Raw genomic sequence first — 20,665 nt, 5'->3', positions numbered from 1 at the left:
ACTGACCAAATTCTTACCTTTTATCCACCCCACATCCATTGAGATCACCCCCTGTCCCTTGCCTGTGTCCCTCCCACCTTCATTTCCAAAAAGGTAGGGTGTGGGGGAGGACAGTTACAGGGACACTTTCTCTCTCTTTCTCTCATCTCTTGTACCATCTGTAGGGAATGTTCTTCATGGAGCTAATGAGTTTTGGGATATTAGTGGGGGTTCCCCACTCCTTAGGCTCCAATGGAGTGACTGATAGGCTGTTTGTATGTTGTACAGCAGGCCGGGAGTGTGGGCTCCAGCTGTCGCTCTGTGCGTGCATGTACTGTGACAAGTGGGTGGTGGGTTGGTGAGGTAGTAAAGGGAGGTATGACACAGTATGTGATGTGTTGCAGTATACACTGTGTGCAAGTGTGGGAGGTGTGTGGATGGTGTTGTGGGAGTGGTGTCTGTGAGTAGTGATGTGTGTGTAAGTCTGTGTTCAACTCTTGATCTGCTTTTCCCAAACTAGCCATCACTTAGTGAGTTTGCATTATGGGCCTTGGCTCATGCCTGAGATATTTGGTGTCTGAGATGTTGTGTGGTTGTGTGGCCATGTCCACAGGCTCCTGTGGCATATGCAGAGGCCGTGTGAAGCCCATGTGTGTGCCGTGGGGTTGAGCAGGATGCATGTTGGTGAATGGGCTGCATGGTGGGGTCCGCATGGGAGACAGTACAAGTCAGGCATGATGGACTGTGTCTGTATTACGGTATTGGACAGGTGATTACTAATCTCCATAACCCTTTACGATTGTGATTGTTGGCCTGTGTAGAGTGAGATGGTGTGTACGAGGTGTGTGTTCCATGTGTATGCCATTACTGCAAGGTTGTGAGTCTCTGAGGCTGTGGGATGGGTAACATAGTAACGTAGAGAGAGTGTGAGGTGGGTCTCTGGCCAGGCCTAGGAGTAAGAGTGTGGTTTGTCCCTAAGCATCTGAGCTAGCTGGGCGATCATCATGGGTGCTGATGGTGGCCATTTCCTGGGCTCCTCAGTGGGACCCTCTAATTGTGTCTCTTATACCATTGTGCCTCATTGAATAGCTCCACCACAGGGGATGTGGAAACAAGCGCACAGTGAGCATTCTCAGGCTCCCCCTCTGCCCCCTGCAACACCCCTCCTCATTTGAGAAGCCTCTTTTGTGCCCCTTTCCAACCACCCCCTCCATAGCACCTTCCTTTTCACACCAGTCTTCTCACCATCTCCAGGGCCTCTCACTGCACCGTAATGTTTCTCTGGGGCCCCTGTCTTATTGTGGAGATTTACTGGCCTTCCCCCAACCCCAAGGTCCCCCCAAGACTCCCCTGTCCCTGGTGGCACATCTCTACAGTAAGGAGATTTCCCGGGGTGGGGCCTTTCTTCTCAGAGCCCCTCCAAGGAAGCACCCCCCCCCACGCCGCAGGGGCCTTTAGGTCCCCTATTGCGGGGTCCCGGGGATTCCCGCCCCCTGCAGCACTCCCCCTTGCAGCCTGCACCGCCGCTTTGCGGAGACAGGGGGGCAGGACAGCTGCAGTACCAGGGGCGGGGCCGAGGGCCATCTGTCAGCGCAGCGGCGCCGCTGATTGGCTGGCTGCGGCCCCCCCGCAGGTGCGGACATATGAAGAGGCGGAGGCGGCGGCCACCGCAGCCTCTGTGCGGAGGGACGGACGGACGGACCGAGGCGCGGGCGTTGCAGAGGCCCCAGCCAGAGCCCGCGCCTGAGCCCGCCCTGAGGCCCCTGCTCGGCCCCCGTCCCGCCCGCCCGCCCCTCTTCCCGCGGAGCCGCCAAGATGGGGGTAGGTGCTCCGGCGGCTGGGCAGAGGGTGACATTGCGGGTGTCTGCGGGCCGGGGCTCCGGGGACCCTGTGCTCTGGAGCCAGGTCCACGGAGTCACCTCGGGGAGGGGGTCGTGCGTGTGGCTGTGCTGCTGCGAGGAGTGTGTGCGGGTCGCCTCGGGGGTCTGTGGCGCAAGTTGGCGTGCCTTTGTGTGCGGGGTTCGCGGGAGCACGGCCCAGCCCTCTGCCTGACCTTGTGCGGCTTGTGTGTGTGCATGTGTGAGCGTGCACGGGGGCGCGCGCATGTGCGTGCATGTTTCTGCATGTGTCCGTGAGGCCCTGGCTCTGCTAGGCCCCGACAGCGCATTCTACCTGTGACTGTGCGACTGTGGCTGTGTGTCCGACTGTCAGCGACATGGTCACCGCATCTGCGGTGTCTGGGTGTGTGCAAGAGGCTGCGTTTGTGTGTCTGGAGTGTTGGCCAGCGTAGGGACAGGTCCAGGCTGGGGGATGGACAGCCAGGTGACCTCTCTTTCTCCTTCCAGGCCTGGATGGGGGGGCTCTGCAGTGCGGTGCAGCCTAGGGCTGCGGGGTGCGTGTCCAGCCCCTAATCCCAGAGAACAGACAAGGGAGGGGGCAGTCAGGGGGGAGGAAGAGCAGGAGAGCAAAGGCAGAGACTGAGTGTGCAAATGCATGTGCGAGGGGGGGAGTATGCATGCTTGGCTGTGCCCTTGCCTCTGTGTCCGTGTGTCCTTGTCTGTCTGTGGGTCTCTCCAACAGATGCCGCCTCCTTTCCCAGCTGACCACCTGACCCCCACCACAGCCCTGGATTCCTCCCTGTGTGTCTGGGACAGGGTGTGGGGAGGAGAAGGTGGCTGTGGGTTGGGGGAGCTCGATGAAGAGGGAGGGGAGAAAGATGGCGGAGGCAGGCTGATGGGCCTAGGAATGGGATGGGGGTGGGGATGCAGATCTGGGGGTTGGAGTGGGTGAGGGGGAATGGGGAGAAAAATTGGAGGGAGAGCTAGAGAGAGACGGGGGGGGGGCGGGGGATGGATGTGAGGCTCCAGTGATGGCTTCCAGGTAAGTGGAAGGGAGCAGAGGAAGAAGGAAGGTGGCTAAGGCCAAATGCCTTAGACAAGGAAGAAAAGTGGGGGGTCTCTTAGGAAAAGAAGAGAAACCAGGAGGAAAATCAAAGATGCCTCAGACATGGAGGGAGAGGCATAGAGATATGTGGGAGATCAAAATGGGCAGAGACACAGAGAAGGACAGACAGACAGAGAGATTCTGAAAGAGACATGGACAGAGACACAGGCAGAGAGGGGAAGAGACCTGAAGGAGGTACAGAAGCGAAGGAAAAAAACTGAGGCAAAGAAGGAGAGAGAGACACGGAAAGGGAGCTCCTCTCCAGAGTCAGCCTGAGTAATAGGGACAGAAGGTCAGGGGCCAAAGGGGAGGCTGAGGGAGACACTGGGAGATGACAGACTCAGACACTGAGGGAGGGAGAGGCTGGCTGAGGTGCAGAGGCTGCGTGAGCCAGCGAGCAGGCATCAGGGGGAGGTGGACAATGTGGAGATGGCGAGGAGGAGCCGCAGAGGCGGGCAACAGCAAGACAGGCGTGCCCCCCACCCCACCGTGCACCCATCTGGGCCTCCTGCTGAACTGGGGAAGCCTCAGCTCCCCACTCCTCCAAGGAGTCTGGTCATGGCAAGGGCAAACAGGAACTTGTCAGGGACCGGGGTGTCCCAGTGCCCTCCTCCATCAGGCCTCGAGTCCAGCCTTCTCATTTTTCCTTCTCCCAGACATAGGAATTCAGGGCCCCCCCAGTACCTCCTGTCTCAAACTCAGAGTCCAGGCCCCCAGCCCCCTCCTCCTTCAGATCCAGGAGTCCAGGTCCCCACTTTTATCCCTAGTGTGACCCCAGCCTGTGCTATCCAACATTCCCTAAGGTTTCACAGGGAGGCTGCCATTGTTCTCCCCATTCCTCCAAAGCTCCCATCTCCTGCTGCTCTTTCCCGTTCTCAGGCTCAAACTCAAGACAATTTCCCTCCATGTCCCACCTTCCGTGGGCCTGGCCACCTGCACACACGGTGACCCTCTACTGCAGTGGTGCCTGTCCCCTGTGTGTCTCCCAGCTGAGACGCAGTGCTGCTGCAGGGCTGGCACGGGGCCAGGCCTTCTGCCCACCTTGCACCCCTCCTCCTGCGTTCTGGCCTCCTGGCCACTGCCCCTCCCTGTGCCCACCCTCTGCCTCTGGGTCTGGGGGCAGACATCAGGCAGCTCAGCCCTCGACAAGGTCACGAGGGGATTAGCGCTGAGCCGCGCTGAGCCTTGGATCCCAGCTTGGCCCTGGGTCCGCAGGATCGGTCATCGGCCCTCAGCAGCATCCAGCCTCGCCTCGCCTCGCCTCTCCTGCCAGGCTCTCAGGCCCCTAGATGTAGAACTGGTCACTCGCCTTGTGATGCCCTGTTCAGTCCAGGCCCATTTGCTCTTCCACACCTAAATCCTTCTGGGTTTAAGGTGTTCCCATGGTTCTGCAGAGATCTGACTGCTCCCAATCTAGTCATATGCTCATAGCTCCCATCATTCCCCATGGGAGAGGCCAAAGCCCACTTAAATGGTCCTGCTCCAGCCAAGCCATCCCCCTGTGCGCAGAAGATACCTCCCAGGTCTTTGTTTCAACTGTGACCCACACCTTCCTGCAGGCCTTATGGGGTCTGCAAAGGTTTGTGGGTCCTTTGAAAGAGAGAGACTAAACAGCTGTGGTGCCCAGAAAAAGCTGAGAACACAGAGCCAGGGAAAGGTGCCCAGAAAGACCTGGAGCTGGAAGTATAGAGGCCTGGGCAAAGATGAGATGGATTCAGAAACACTGGCACAGGGCCAGAGATCGAGATCCTAGTGTGAGAGTGAGATAGATCAATCAGAGACAAGAGAGAAGCAAAGTTAGAGACATGTATAGAACATCAAAGAGAAGGGAAGAACCCAAGAGAACAAAATAGAGACTAAATGCCAGAGACAAAGAGATGGGGGAATAAAAATGGAGGAAGATAGAGACGAAAAACAAAACCACTTGGAGACAGTCTTCAATCCCAGCAGATCTCAACTCAAGGAGAGAGATAGCAGCCCGAGAGGAACAGGGAACTTGGGAAGAGATAGGGACAAAAATAGTCTGAGACAGAGACACAGAAAGAACTGAGGATCAGAGAAAACACACCCCGAGACAGAGAGATGATATGAAGTGATGAGAGTAATCGAGGGAGAGACACAAACACACAGAGATGGAGAGATAAAAGTGAACAAAGAGACTAAACAGTCGTGGAGACCAGAGGACAAGGAAGAGAATGAATAATATACCAAGAAGCAGACACACAGAGAAGAGGAGAAACAGAAATACAGATTTAAAAAGAAAGAGAGATACTTAGAGATGGAATGGTAGAGATCTGAGAGAAGGGCCCAGAAACAGACCCAGAGCTGGACAGGGATCCTAAGATATGTCGAGTCTGAGACTCTGAGGGTGACTGGGAAATGGAGATGCCCTCACAGGCTCTCAGATACCCAGAGGCAAAGGGGAAACCCCGAGATTAGGTACAAAGTGGACCCAAGACGCAGAGACCCCCCCCAGGCGCGTGGAGGGTCGGTGTCCCCCTTTAACCCCTTCTCGCCCGCAGTCTGGTCGCTCTGACAGCTATCGTGTCGCCACCTCGCAGGACAAGAAAGATGACAAGGGCTCGCCCAAGAAGGGCAAGGGCACTAAGGAGCGCCGGGATCTTGATGATCTCAAGAAGGAGGTGGCGATGGTAAGCCCATCCTCCCCGTCCCACCCCCTCCCTCCAGTCCGTTCCCCCTTCTCTTGAGGTGCCCCAGCACTCACCTGACTGCCTCCAATCTCCTGTTCCTCAGACAGAGCACAAGATGTCCGTTGAAGAGGTCTGCCGGAAGTACAACACGGACTGTGTGCAGGTGTGGAAGGGTCTGGCCAGGACTGGAGGCCCAGACGTCTTGGTCTTGGGGAGGAGGGGCCAAGGGAGGGTGGGAGGCCAAGGCTGTTCAGGGAGGGTTCCTGTATGAATCCCCATGTCTCCCAGGGTCTGACCCACAGCAAAGCACAGGAGATCCTGGCCCGAGATGGACCCAACGCGCTCACGCCACCACCCACTACCCCAGAGTGGGTCAAGTTCTGTCGCCAGCTCTTCGGGGGCTTCTCCATCCTGCTGTGGATTGGGGCCATTCTTTGCTTCCTGGCTTACGGCATCCAGGCTGGCACGGAAGATGACCCAGCTGGTGACAATGTGAGGGCCCTCCACCTGTCCTGTCCCAGGCCACAAATCCAGGGACACTCTGGCTCACATCATCCTGCCTCCCTACCCTGTCCACAGCCCACTCTCCCTTTTCTCATCCAACTTTCACAAGTGCCTAGTGAGAGAATCAGAACAGGTGTGAGGAAATTGAGGCTCAGAAAGGGCACGTAACTTACCTAAGGTCACACACAGCAAGCTGATTCTGACCCAAAGCAACGTAGCCTCAGTGGCGACAGACATCCGCAGATGGCCACAAACTGAAAGGTACCTGAAGAGTGAGAATGCTCTTGTAGAGACCTATGCATGTTCACCTGCTGGTGTGTCCGGGGACATATGATCTCTACAGTCCCGTGTCAATAAAAACGGGGCCACATCTCCGCTACTTGGAGAACCTCACCTGTGTGCACACAAGCTACATGTATTCCCCTAGAGCCCCCTAGTTCCCACACACGTACAGACACGGGCTCTCAGGGGCACTCAAACACACTGACACGTGGAGTTGCAGGTTTCCAAACGACAGACACAGAGATAAGCCAGTCTGTGTTCAGAACGCTAAACATGAACAGGCAAGCAAACACAAAGACATAGGACGTAGTAGACTAACAGAGAGACAGATGGACATCAATGACAGCTTTACGGGGGCTGCTGGGAGCAATTGCACACCCTAAAACTGAGCCCCTGATCCTGTGAGTTATTACCCAAAAGTCTCAGATCCCCAGCAGCAGGAGTTGGGCGGGCGCTTCAGGGGGCGGGGCCACATGGGTGACGTCACTAGGGTGGGAGTGACCATCCCCACCCACCAGTCAGGGTGCAGGCCACAGTGTCCACCATTGGGCAGAGAGAAGGTTTTCGTCTTGGCCAATGAGAGAGAGGATGAGCTGGGGGGCGTCACAGGGGCGGGGCCAGCGTGCTCCACTCCCCAGCTGCGGGTGGGGGTCTTTTCTTAGCAGTTCCACCTACACAGAGGCTTAGTGGCAGGGAGTGGCGCTGCCAATGCAAAGACTAAAGGTTCGAATCCACCAGCTGGGCAATCTATTCCCGTGCAATTTACCACCTCTGAAAACCTGCTAGAGGGTCAGCTACTGGGGCACGTTCCAACTTGAGGATACTCAGCAATCGCCCCCGCTCACACAAGGGGACATCATGAGTTACCGCACGGGGTGACGCAATCCTAAGCATGTCACTGACGTACACAGAAATGCAACACAAAAAAACAGACCTGCTAATTTAAAACTAGGGATGTAGATAGCGGACAAACAAGAGGCCAGTCACCTACACCCAGATTCCCCAAGATGGGCAAACAGACTTATGTACACACACCAGAGATTCAAACACAGAAACAGAGACAGACAGGCTAGCTCAGGCAGACACAGAGCCTCTTACCGAACAACTCTGGAGTCAGATGCCCTCCCCACACCCCATGCAAAGTTCCCCTTCCCAGAGTCTTTAGAATCTTGGGGTGGGACTGAGAGGATGGTCCCAGGTTGGGCCTGAGCCCCCTGCTGTCCCCCACAGCTGTACCTGGGCATCGTGCTGGCAGCCGTGGTCATCATCACCGGCTGCTTCTCCTACTACCAGGAGGCCAAGAGCTCCAAGATTATGGAATCCTTCAAGAACATGGTTCCCCAGGTGAGGGGAGAGAGATGGGCCGTGATATATGACTCTCAGGCTGAGGGATTTGAGGAAGGTGACACTTTTTCTTCTCGCCCCAGCAAGCCTTGGTGATCCGGGAAGGTGAAAAGATGCAGGTAAATGCTGAAGAGGTGGTGGTTGGAGACCTGGTGGAGATCAAGGGTGGAGACCGAGTCCCAGCTGATCTGCGAATCATCTCAGCGCACGGCTGCAAGGTATGCCTGTGGTCTGGGGTCGCGACTCCCTCAGATGACCTGAAAGTGCCAGACCCATCACCTCCTCCCTCAGACTTAGGAGTCCAAGCTCCAGTACCTCTTCCCTCAGATTTAGGAGTCCAGGCCCCAGCACCTCCTCCCTCAGACTCAGAGATCTTGGCTCCAGCCCCCTCCTCCCTCAGACTTAGAGTCCAGGCCCCAGCACCTCCTCCCTCAGACTCAGATATAAAACTTTCACCTCCCTCCTCCTTCAGACCCAGGTATTAGCCCCTTACCTCTCTCTCCTCAGACCTGAGAGTCCAGCTCCCAGCCCCTCCTCCTTCAGACCCAAGAGTCCAAGCTCCTTCAGTTCCCTCCTCCCTCAGACCTCCCCCACCATGACCAGAAGTCCAAGTCACCAGCCCTCTCCCCTCAGAGACCCCCACCCCTTGGAGCTCGGCTCGAAGCTCCTCTCCTCACCTTCAAGATGCTAATCTCTCAGACCTCATTCACCACCTGGGATCACCGTCTTCAGCCCATCGCTCCTGATAGGGTGCCCCAAAACCCCGCTTTCCCTGCTCTGCCCATCTCCAGGTTGACAACTCCTCCCTGACGGGAGAATCCGAGCCCCAGACTCGCTCTCCTGACTGCACACATGACAACCCCCTGGAGACTCGGAATATCACCTTCTTTTCAACCAACTGCGTGGAGGGTGAGCGGGCGCAGTGGGTGCCCGGAGAGGGAAGGGTGGCCTGGGCAGGTCCAGAAAGGAGCCTGCTGCCAACTGATGCTGAGAGATGCTGAGGCCCCACAGGCCCTCCCTTGGCCCTTTGACAGGCTCTGTCCTGTCTGTCTACAGGCACTGCTCGGGGCGTGGTGGTGGCGACCGGGGACCGCACCGTCATGGGACGCATCGCCACGTTGGCCTCGGGGCTGGAGGTGGGCAAGACGCCCATCGCCATCGAGATCGAGCACTTCATCCAGCTCATCACTGGTGTGGCCGTCTTCCTGGGTGTCTCCTTCTTCATCCTCTCCCTCATCCTGGGGTACACGTGGCTCGAGGCCGTCATCTTCCTCATTGGCATCATCGTGGCTAATGTCCCTGAGGGTCTCCTGGCTACTGTCACTGTAAGAGCCAGACACTATGGGCAGCAGGTGGAGGGAGTCTGGGGGGCTGGATTATTGGGTCTGGATTTGAGGGATAAGAGTCTGGGGGCCTGGATTCTGGTCTGAGGAGTAAGGGGCCTGGGGGCCTGGATTCTTGGATTTGAGGGATAAGGGTCTGGGGTCTAGATTCCTAGGTCTGAGGAGGAGGGGGCTGGGGGCCTGGATTTCTGGGTTTGAGGGACAAGGCCTAGTGGCCTAGGACTCTGATGCTCTTGACAAGGACAGCTTGGGCATCTTCAGGGAGGAGGGTCTTGGAACTCGAAGGACACACAAAATGCTAAAAGACAAAGGGGTCATGCCTATCCCTGTTTAAAAATTAACTTACAGAATTTAAAAGTATACCCTTAAGTTAGAAAGTCTGAAGAATTAAGTTTCCAAAAGACATGACAAGGCCATTGCCCCTGCCCCCCCCACTCCCTCTCTGTGGGCCAGATGCACAGACCCTGTATGGATGGAACACGCTTCTCCAAGCACATAGAGTACACCCTGCTGTGAATACCATCTTCTTTGACTTCTTCAATTTAATCTCTTCTGTAGCTATTTCCATACCAGCATTGTAAAAGCTCCCTTGTTTTAAAAGGCTATTTATTGAGGTGTATGCAAAGGGCTGGGGAGTCCTGGTGGCCTGGTGCTAAGGAGTTGTGCTGCCAACCCACAGGCACAAGGTCCAAATCCACTAGCTGCTCCTCAGGAGAAAGATGGGCTATCTCTTTACAGTCTCTGACAATCCACTGGCGGGTCAGCTGTGAGTCAGTTCCAACCCAACGGTACACAATAACAACAGTGCAAAGGGTTACACACTGTGGAGGGCAGCCTGGTGAGGCTGCATCAGGCTCAGCACATCAGTGCCTCCCGTGCCAGGCCAGGCCCTCAGCAACGCCCCAGGACCACATTCAGTGCCTCCTTCCAGCCCAAGGAAACCCTAGCCTGGCTTCTAGCAGTTTAGGACAATTTATGTGTTTGCAAGAGTAATTTTTATGAGTTTTGTCTGTTTGGGTTGGTTTAGTTTTGGGGTTTTATTCTTTTCCATCACTCTGTGTTACTGTTAGGTGTAATCGAACCATGTCTGACTAGTGACCCCGTGTGAAGCACACCCTGCCCGATCCTGCGCCTTCCTGCCAGCCTTCTCTGTGCTTGGGCCGTTGGTACAGCCACTGCAGCATCACTCAGTCTTGTGAAAGAGCTTCCTACTTGAATTTTTTTTTCCTGACTCTACTTTTCCAAGTCGAGTTGTCTACCTGTCCTTCTTCAGGGCCTGGCCCCTCCTGACACCTTGCCCAAAGTGTGGTGACAGAGTCTCACCATCCTTGCTTTGAAAGAGCAAAGAATCTTCCAAGACAGATTCGTTCGTTCTCTTGGAGGTTCCTAATACCTTTCCCCACCACCACAATGCAAAGGCATTCACTCCTCTTCCATCTTCCTTTTTTATTGCCTGGTTTTCATATGCATCTGAGATACTTGCAAATTTCATTTCCATTTCCTCATGTGGTAACCCTCCATCAGCTTTTGGAAGCTGTAAATCTTAACAGGAGAAGACTTCCTAGCCCTCCCCATTGGAATAGCTCGTGGATTCCAACTGCTTTTCAGTTAACAGCCCAACACACCCCGTGTTATGAGTAAGGAACCTTGGTGACATAATGGTTAAGCCCTCAACAGCTAAGCAGAAGGTTGGCAGTTTGAATCCACCAGCCACTTCTCAGGAGAAAGCTGGTGCAGTTGGCTTCCATAAAGATTAACACAATTCATTCATTGCCCTAAGTCAAAACCAACTCATAGACGAGCCTCCAGTTGGGTTTCCGAGGCTGTAAATTGCAAGGGAGGAGATAGTCCATCTTTCTCCTTTAGAGCCGCTGGTGGACGTGAACTTGACCTTTGTGCTAGCAGCACAGCTCCCTATGGACTATTAACACTAGAGCTTTGCAGTCCAAAGCACATCACAGACTTGAGGGAAGCCCTCCTCTGTGCTAGGGCTGCTACGAGCTTGGCTTGGCTCAACGGGAGTGGGCTTGATAGTGTGAGTATTCCACAATTTCTCTGCCTGTTCTGCTGTTAGTAGACTCTGAGCTGATTAGGTGTGGCTGCTGTGAGCCTCACATTATTGTTAGAGGCTGTGGAGTGGATGAGCTCTGTCTGGTCCCATTGTCTAACACTGCACTGGGCAAGGCTGCATTGTGGTCCTTTGGTTCTACTGGCTAATTTTCAGAAGTAGGATGCCAGGTCTTTCTTTTTAGTCTTTCTCTGGAAGTCTTGTGGCAATCTAGCCATCACTGGTGACACTGGAATGGTGGTGACTTAGTTTCTAGTGTCACGTTGTGTGCTGTCAAGTTGATTCTGACTCCAAGTTGGCCCTACGTGATGCAGTCGAGCTGCCCCATAGAGGTTCCTAGCTATAATTGTTATGGGAGCAGGTTGCCAAGTCTTTTTATCCTCTAAGTGGCTGGGTGGCTTTGAACTGCTGACCTCCTGGTTCGCAGCCAAGCACATAACTATTGTGCCCCCAGGTTCCTCTCCAGCATCACATCTTTGTTATGTGCCCTCCAGTTGACTATGACCTGTGAGCAGATTTGAACTTCTCCCTGTCCTGTGCCTTCCTCACAGTCTGTGGCATGTTCAAGCTCATTGCTATAGCCATGCTGTCAATCTATCTTGTCGAGGTTCTTCCTCTCTTTCTTTGACTCTGCACCTTCTCCAGCACGATGTCCTTTTCAAAGGACTGGACAACACCCCCAAAATGTGTGAGGTGAAGTCTCCCCATCCTCACCTCTGAGGAGCACCCCGGTTACACATTCTTCAGGACAGACTTGCTTGTTCTTTTGGAAATCCATGATATATAGTCAGACCTCTTCTTCACTCATAGAAATCAATTCTTCCTCTCTCTTATTCATGTTGTTGTTGTTGTTAAGTGGCATTGAGTCAAGCACGATTCATAGTGACCCTGTAAACAAAAGATCTGACCCCTGTTCTAGAACTATCATCGTTTCTCTACGTTCATAGAGTTTCCAGAGGCATGTGGATTAGGAAGTGGATGCCACTTTTTATTCAGAGCGACATGCAAACCGTCACTGTGCACTGGAAGATGGCGTGAACATTCCAGTATGTGCCTCTTGGGGGCTCTGTCTGAGCTGCTTCCTGTTGCGCTGTCTCTAGCAGGGTCGTGCTCCATTTTTTCCAGTCCACAAAGGACTCCCTTGCAATTGCTGACACTCAGGTTGTTCATGCACCTCTGACTTCCCGCCCACACTCTGTCCCCAGGTGTGTCTGACGCTGACCGCCAAGCGCATGGCTCGGAAGAACTGCCTCGTGAAAAACCTGGAGGCCGTTGAGACCCTGGGCTCCACGTCTACCATCTGCTCAGACAAAACAGGGACCCTCACCCAGAACCGCATGACAGTCGCCCACATGTGGTTTGACAACCAGATCCATGAGGCAGATACCACCGAGGACCAGTCAGGTGAGGGCAGGGCCCAGGGAGGTGGAGCGGGGATGAGGGCAAGGATCTGGGCTCAGGGGGGCCTGGTCCTGACACCTGCCTCCTTCAGGCACCTCATTTGACAAGAGCTCACACACCTGGGTCGCCCTGTCCCACATCGCCGGCCTCTGCAATCGTGCCGTCTTCAAGGGTGGTCAGGACAACATCCCCGTGCTGAAGGTGGGTCCAGCCGCTGTCTCCTCTGGACCCTGTCCGACCCCGCCTCTGCTGCCGGCTCTCATGGTCCTCTCGCCCGCAGAGGGACGTGGCCGGGGATGCCTCGGAGTCTGCCCTGCTCAAGTGCATTGAGCTGTCCTCCGGCTCTGTGAAGCTGATGCGGGAACGCAACAAGAAGGTGGCTGAGATTCCCTTCAACTCCACCAACAAGTACCAGGTACCCGGGACTTTCCTCGCGGCCTCATTTTCTCCCGTATCTGATGCCTGTGAAGTGGTCACCTCTGCCCCATGAGCCCTCCTGCTTTGGGCAAATAGAGCCTCTGTTTCTCCAACTGTAAAATGGGATAGTTGAAACCCACCTGGTATGAAGAGAGAAACAAATCCAGGGTCAGAGCGAGATCTCTGTTGGAGGGAAATGCAGGGGGTAAAGCCAAGTGTAGGGGACAGCCAGCAATCCCTGGGGACAGAGACAGCAATGCTCATCTATTTAATAAGCTACCAAGTGTCTAGGCTCAGTATTAGGGGCTGGGGTCTTCCTGTGGAACCTGCATCTTAGTGATCTCAAAGTCATTACTATTGAGTCAGAACAGACTTAAAGCTGACCTTCCAGCGGGTTTTTCTGAGGTTGAAGCTGCTGGTGGACTTGAGAGATGGGGCCTTTGGATTAGCTGTGCACTCAGAAAATTACCTCAAACTCATTACTGTTGACTCAGAACTGACCCACAGCTGACTCTCCAGTGGATTTTCAGAGGCTGTAAATTGCAAGGGAGGAGATTGCCCCTCTTTCTCCCTCAGAGCAGCTGATGGATTCAAACAGCCTGCCTTTTAGCTGTCATCAAACTCTCTATCAACTAGGCCATCAGAGCTCCCAAAAGAGGGCCCAACAACAAATGAAAGAGGAAGTGTGCAGTATGTCACCAGGTGACAGTGACAAGGGAGGAAGCCATGCAAGTTTCTGGGGTCAGAGTGTTCCCAGCAGCATGTGCAAAGGCCCTGTGGCAGTAACATGTTGACAGCTGGGAAAGAGCAAGGCGATAAGCTCAGGGAGTGTGGCACGAGATGAAAGCTCTGGTGGAAGGCCTTGAGGGCAGTGCAGAGGATTTGGGCTGGTACTTTGAGGGGTATATGGACCACAGGCTCTGAACAGAGAAGCAGGATCTGATTAGCATTTTAAAAAACAACTTTATTGAGATGCAACTCACACAGCACAGCCTATGACCACACATTTACCATGTACAGTCTATATATTCTTAACATAATCACAGAGATGTGAATCAGCACCACCATTTTAGAACATTTTTAACCTCTCAGAAAAAAAAATCCTCTCTTTTCCCTTCTCACAGCCCTAAACTAATTCACCCTCTGGATTTTCCTGTTTTAGAATTTACATAAAAACAGCTCAGTGTATCTTTGACCTTTTGTGTCTAGCTTCATTCATTTAGTGTGATGTAAAGGTTATCTGTGTTGTAGCATTGATTGTTGCTGTGTACCATCAAGTTGTAACTGACCCAAAGCTGACCCTACAGTGGGTTTTCAGAGACAGTAAATTGCACAGGAGGAGACTGCCCATCTTTCTCCCATGGAGCAGCTGGTAGATTCGAACCGCATGCCTTTGGGGTTTTAGCACAATTTTTTACATTAGGCCACCAGAGCCCAGAGCATTGATTTGTTGTTGTTGTTGTTGTTATTGTTAAGTGCCGTCAAGTGGAGCATGAATCATAGTGACGATCCTATGAACTAAAGATCTGAACCCTGTTCTATAACTATCATCGCTTCTCTAGAAAGCATTGGTTAGTAGTTCCTTTTTAAAAAAAAATTAATGCATTAAAACACTCATACCATAAAAATTATAATTTTGTCCATCTTGAGGTGGTATAATTCCATAGTGTTAAGTTAAGGACATGCACAACGTCGTGTAGCCTTCAGCACTATTTATTTCCAGAACTTTTTCATCATCTCAAACAGATACTCTGAACCTCCTCCCTCAAGCCCGGCCCAGAGAACCGCCATCCTATTCTCTGCCTCTAGCCACTTACATATTCTGGACATTTATATCAGTAAAATCAGACAATATTCGGCCTCTTGTACCTGGCTTAATTGACTCCACATAATATTTTCAAGGTTTATCAATGTTACACTGTATTTCAGAACCTCATGTTTCTCTTTATGGTTGAATTCCATGCAATTCCATCGTACGGTGACACCATGTTTTGTTTAGCCATCCATCAGTTGAAGGGCCTTGGGGTTCTGATTATAATGAAAGGTGCTCTTAAGAACATTCACATAGATATTTTTGCATGGGCATATAATTTCTACAGAAGTGGGATTACATGCTGCAGTAGCGGAGGGTCAGAGAAAGAGAGGAAGCCCCTCAACCAGATGGAATGACTGTGACTAAGGGCTCAAGCCCAGCAGAGGTTGTGAGGACGGCGCAGGAGAGGGCAGAACTGCTGTGCATAAGGTCGCTAAGAGTCACAGCCGACCAGGCTGCTCCTCGGAGGCAAGCATGCTGAGGCCTCATCTGACATATTTTGCGCATGTTCCAAGGAGGGACCAGTCCTTAGAGAGGGACATCATGCTTGGGAGGGTGGAGGGACAGCGCAGGAGAGGAAGACCCTCTGAGATGAGATGGATTGACTCAGTGACTGGGGTAGGTAATGGGGGTAGGTGTGTCAGAGATAGTGCAGTTGGCACAGGATAGAGCAGGGTTCCGGGCTCCTGTATAACGAGTCAGTATGAGTTGCAAGCAACTTAACAGCACATAATAACAACAAACAACAACAGCAACACAGATATGCACAGTTTAACTTTCTAGGACCTCCCAGGCTGTTTTCCAGAGTGACTGGATGCACCATTTCACACAGACTCGCATATCTCGAAGGCACCCACTGCCTGCTGTGGAAAAGGCCTGTGTGGAGCTGTAGGAATGCTGTGTGCTGATGGCAGGGCTGCTGCTGGGGGACGCTGTGCAAGGCTGGGAAGAGGCTGGGTCCAGGGTGCTTCAGAAATTAGCCGTCATTTCTGTTGATAAGTCAGATTTAAGATGAGAGAATGAGAAGCGCATCTTTCGGGACAGCAGAGATTTCTGTGGGAGAGACACCAATCAAAAACACCAAACCCACTGTCGTCAAATTGATTCCAACTCATAGCAACCCTTCGCCCTCTGCTGAGGCTGTAAATCTTGGCTGGAGGAGACTGCTTTTCTTTCTCCCTTAGAGTGGCTTTAGGATTCGAACTTCTGGCCTTTCAGTTAGCAGCCCAACATGGAACAGACTCAGTTACTAGAGCTCCTTATGGGAGAGAACTAAGAGACAAAAATCTTTGTCAGACGAAGAGACGTCTTTAGCAGAGATGAACAACTGACTCTGTGAAATACAGATTTCCCAAGGAAGCTCTGGTGGCCTGGTGGCAAGAAGCTGCACTGCAATCTCAGAGGTACGCGGTTCGAATCCACCAAATGCTCTGCTGGAGAAGGAGGAGCAATCTCCTCCTGTACTTGTCAGATCTGATTTGATGGTACACACACACACAATAATTAAAAAAAAAATATGTCCCAAGACCTAAATTAATGCCTGAGAACCTTGGAAATGGGCAGTGGAAATATAGGATTGTTGTTGTTGTGTGCCGTTGAGTGGGAACCCACTCATAGCTGACCCTCCAGCGAGTTTTTCAGATGCAGTAAGTTGCACAGGAAGTGATTGCCCATCTTTTCCCGTGGAGCAGCTGGTGAATTCAAACTGCGTACCTTTGGGACTGCAGTGCAACATACCACCCTTATATGTTGTTGTTGTGTACTGACGAGGTGGAACCGACCCATAGCTGACCCACGTCTTGCCTCTACCGTAATAATGGTGCAGAACTGGACAAGAAGGGAAAAAAATCTAAATGATAAGCATTTTATTGTTTATGTTAAAAAAAAAAACACAACACACTCAGCTGCCATTAAATAGACTGGCTTAAGGCGACCTCATGTGTATCAGTCAGAGCAAAAGTGTGCTCCATGGGGTTTTCAGTGGTTGATTGTTCAGAAGTAGTTTGCCAGGCCTTTCTTCCAAGGCACACATCTGGCTGGACTTGAACTTCCAACTTTTGCTTAGTTGAGAGCATTAACCTTTTGCACTACCTGGGACTCCATATATATTTTATGATGGTGTCAAATAAAAGAACCCCAGATGGGCCAGGATGATCATCTCAGGCACGTCTCTCCATCCACAGCTGTCCATCCATGAGACCGAGGACCCCAACGACAATAGGTACCTTCTGGTGATGAAGGGCGCCCCCGAGCGCATCCTAGACCGCTGCTCCACCATCCTGCTGCAGGGCAAAGAGCAGCCGCTGGACGAGGAGATGAAGGAGGCCTTCCAAAACGCCTACCTCGAGCTCGGAGGCCTGGGCGAGCGTGTGCTGGGTACGCGTCCTGGGCAGGAGTGGGGGTGCTGGGACCCCCCGCAGGCCAGCTGGGGAGCCTCTTGCTCAAGGCCTGGCTCAGAACAATGAGTGGGTGAATGGAAGACAGGGTCAGGAGGTGTTAGACAATGAAAAACGACCAGACTGACTGACTGTTGGGGAAACCCGTGACTGGAAGTCATGGTGACCCCAGGTGAAGTCCTCATACCCCACCCCTCCTCGATCCTTGTCCTCAGGCTTCTGCCACTACTACCTGCCGGAGGAGCAGTTCCCCAAGGGCTTTGCCTTCGACTGCGACGATGTGAATTTCACCACGGACAACCTGTGCTTTGTGGGCCTCATGTCCATGATTGACCCACCCCGGGCAGCCGTCCCAGACGCGGTGGGCAAGTGCCGAAGCGCAGGCATCAAGGTACGGCCTGGGATAGGTGGGGAGGCAGGCCGGTGGGGGGGTGTCCTGGGGCCAGCAGGTGAGGCTGGACCTTCTCCCAACAACACCTGCAGGTCATCATGGTCACAGGCGATCACCCCATCACAGCCAAGGCCATTGCCAAGGGTGTGGGCATCATCTCTGAGGGCAACGAGACAGTGGAGGACATTGCAGCCAGGCTCAACATCCCTGTGAGCCAGGTCAACCCTCGGTGAGCCTTGTCCAGCCCACCCCGCACCTTGGGGCCCCAGCCCTCCAGGGCACCACTCGAGGTGCCCACAGCTGTCCACCCCCTGGGACTCGTGGTATGGGAGCCTCACCTCCCTGTTCCTCCTCCACGTGTGACAATGCGTAGCGCCTGCTGCAGACTTTGGAGTCAGCACTGTGGAGGTTCAAATGTTGGCTTTACCACGCATGACTCTGGTGACTCATGCAGGTCATCCAGCCTCCTGCATCTCAATGCCCGTCTCTGTAAAATGGGACTGTGAACACTGCCCCTGTCAGAAAACTAAGGAAAATCCCAGCGCTCTTTCTCTTAGGAAAGCCCATATTCTCTCTTTGTGTGTGTCTCTTTTTTCTTGTTTATCTATGTGTCTGTTTCTCTCATTCTTATCTCTGCAGCTTTTCTGGCTTCTTTAGCTTCCCCAGCTTTTGGGGTTTTTTGTTTGTTTGTTTTTAAATTGGTCTACTATTATTTTTTTAATTCACTGTTGCACATTTCCCCCTGACTTCTCCCAGCCCACCCTTCAATGCACCCCTTTTTGGTTGTCATATGTCCCCATCTTTTTACCTCTCTCTGTTTTTATCCCCTTTCTGTGCTGTCCACTGCTGACTGGTCCATCCTGAGACCCTTTCCTCATCCTGCAGCACCGCACCCCCCCACACACCCCTGCCCCTAGTCTCCCCACCTCAGGAGTCCGGCTAGCTGCCTGTGGGTCTGGGCTGTGGGGCCCTCTTTCACGGGTGTGCGCCCCACTCCTCTCATTCAGGCCTTTCCTGTTTGTGCCTTTGCTCCCCCAGGGATGCCAAGGCCTGTGTGATCCACGGCACTGACCTCAAAGACTTCACCTCCGAGCAGATCGACGAGATCCTGCAGAACCACACTGAGATCGTCTTCGCCCGCACCTCCCCACAGCAGAAACTCATCATAGTGGAGGGCTGCCAGCGCCAGGTGGGAAGGGGTCTGCAGAGCCATAGGGGATGCAGCTTGGGGGGCAGGATCCTGGAGAAGATGAAGCTGGGGTCTGGATTTCTGGGTCAGAGGGGCTAGGGGCCTGGGCTAGGGGCTTGGACTCCTGGGAGTCTGAGGGAGGAGGAGGAAAGGGTGTGGACTCCAGGGAGTCTGAGGGAGGAGAGGGCTGGGGGCCTGGGATCCTGAGTCTGAGGGAGGAGAGGGCTGGGGCCTGGGATCCTGGGTGTGAGGGAGGAGAGGGCTGGAGGCCTGGGATCCTGAGTCTGAGGGAGGAGAGGGCTGGGGCCTGGGATCCTGGGTGTGAGGGAGGAGAGGGCTGGGGCCTGGGATCCTGGGTGTGAGGGAGGAGAGGGCTGGAGGCCTGGGATCCTGAGTCTGAGGGAGGAGGGGCCTGGGATCCTGAGTCTGAGGGAGGAAAGGACTGGGGCCTGGGATCCTGGGTGTGAGGGAGCAGGGGCTGGGATCTAGACTCCAGTGTTTTGGGGAGAGTGTTGCCAGGGCAGGCCTGGGGGTTATACTCATCCTCCACTCCCTCCAGGGAGCCATCGTGGCTGTAACTGGCGATGGTGTCAACGACTCCCCTGCTCTGAAGAAAGCCGACATCGGAGTGGCCATGGGCATCGCCGGCTCAGACGTCTCCAAACAGGCAGCCGACATGATTCTGCTGGACGACAACTTTGCCTCCATTGTCACAGGCGTGGAGGAAGGTAAATTGGGTGGGGGTGGTCCTTTGACACTGCATGTGAGGGGAGCAGTCCAGAACTGTGTCGTGGGGCCACCGAACCCCACTGGTCCATGAGCTCGTCCTCTTCAGTCCCCACCTCCTGGGCCTGGGAGGACTGGGTGCTCCCTGCAGGCAGGGCCAGTCTGGCACACTCTGGGGCTCCTGAGCACCAGTTTGGTGGGTCAGGTGGGGTGAGAGGCCTCCAAAGGGTTCCACAGACCCTCTTCATCCCCTAGTCACACAATGAGTACTCTAAAAATGCTTCCAGGACTGCCTAACCCACCAAACACGGTGCTCAGGAACGCCAGAGTGTGTCAACGACACCCCCAGAGTAGCTGGAGATACTGAGCCACCCCGAGAGCTGTAGGGATTTGTAGGCAGGGCGAGAAGAGCACCACGAGGGAGACCTCGTGGGCCAGCCGAGAGCCACTGCCTCCTGCCTGTCCTCCAGGCAGCCAGAGAAGGAGCGTCCACATTTCATATCCTGCTAATCCTCAAAGTAATCCTGGATCACCATGCTAGAAAACGCCCAAAAGTACTAAGAAGAAAATTAGATACACTCATAATCCACCCCCGGGGCATAAGAGCTTTTCACGTTTTGGGGAATTTTCTTCCAGGTTTTTAAATGTCCTCAGGAGTTCTGGTGGTCTAGTGGGTAAGGAGTTGCACTACCAACCCAAAGGTGAAAAGTCTGAATCCCCCAGCTCCTCCAAGGAAGAAAGATGAGTAATCTCCTCCCATGAGATTTACTGCCTCTGAAAAACCCCTATAAATCAATTCCGACTTTGCCACCCTCACTTTCTGCGTGAGCATTTAGTCTTCATTCAGTCATTCGAATTGGCCCTAAAGGATGCTGGGATTCAGAAAAATAAACTACTTTCCCACATTCACAGACTAGTATGCAGCAGCGCTGATATTTGTAATTAAAGCCATAGACTTCCACCAAATTGATCCAATTCAAAGACACTCTCTCACACAAAAGCTGAAAGCTTACAGACACCCCATCGATTCTTCTGTCCTCTTCTTTTTTTAAAAATTTATTTTATTTCATTATTTTTTGTGCATACCGTCAAATCAGATCTGACTGGTACAGGAGGTGATTTTTTCCTCCTTCTCCAGCAGAGCATCTGGTGGATTCGAACCGTGCACCTCTGAGATTGCAGTTGCAGCTTCTTGCCACTAGGTCACCAGAGCTCGCC

General features: G+C 53.4%; 1 protein-coding gene across 3 annotated transcripts in view; it reads left to right on the top strand.

Moving 5' to 3' along the window:
- The first annotated feature begins 1,605 nt into the window (after nucleotides 1–1,605).
- ATP1A3 (ATPase, Na+/K+ transporting, alpha 3 polypeptide) overlaps nucleotides 1,606–20,665 on the top strand; it is a 41,416-nt gene continuing 22,356 nt past the window's right edge. The window contains exons 1-16 of one of the 3 annotated variants that reach the window (XM_006900928.1): nucleotides 1,606–1,800; nucleotides 5,445–5,573; nucleotides 5,677–5,736; nucleotides 5,862–6,065; nucleotides 7,590–7,703; nucleotides 7,787–7,921; nucleotides 8,495–8,612; nucleotides 8,760–9,028; nucleotides 12,320–12,518; nucleotides 12,607–12,716; nucleotides 12,796–12,930; nucleotides 16,929–17,121; nucleotides 17,357–17,532; nucleotides 17,625–17,761; nucleotides 18,571–18,721; nucleotides 19,281–19,449. In XM_006900928.1, the coding sequence (XP_006900990.1) occupies nucleotides 1,795–1,800; nucleotides 5,445–5,573; nucleotides 5,677–5,736; nucleotides 5,862–6,065; nucleotides 7,590–7,703; nucleotides 7,787–7,921; nucleotides 8,495–8,612; nucleotides 8,760–9,028; nucleotides 12,320–12,518; nucleotides 12,607–12,716; nucleotides 12,796–12,930; nucleotides 16,929–17,121; nucleotides 17,357–17,532; nucleotides 17,625–17,761; nucleotides 18,571–18,721; nucleotides 19,281–19,449 (2,305 nt within the window). In that variant the 5' untranslated portion in view covers nucleotides 1,606–1,794. Of the gene's footprint in view, nucleotides 1,801–5,444; nucleotides 5,574–5,676; nucleotides 5,737–5,861; nucleotides 6,066–7,589; nucleotides 7,704–7,786; nucleotides 7,922–8,494; nucleotides 8,613–8,759; nucleotides 9,029–12,319; nucleotides 12,519–12,606; nucleotides 12,717–12,795; nucleotides 12,931–16,928; nucleotides 17,122–17,356; nucleotides 17,533–17,624; nucleotides 17,762–18,570; nucleotides 18,722–19,280; nucleotides 19,450–20,665 lie in introns of those variants that run through there. The other 2 variants (XM_006900929.1, XM_006900930.1) reach the window with 2 other exon arrangements.

Source organism: Elephantulus edwardii, unplaced genomic scaffold, assembly GCF_000299155.1.
Source record: "Elephantulus edwardii isolate Elephantulus edwardi_28Jun2011 unplaced genomic scaffold, EleEdw1.0 scaffold00302, whole genome shotgun sequence".
NCBI lineage: Eukaryota > Metazoa > Chordata > Mammalia > Macroscelidea > Macroscelididae > Elephantulus > Elephantulus edwardii.
This window is presented reverse-complemented; position numbering and strand designations above follow the sequence as displayed.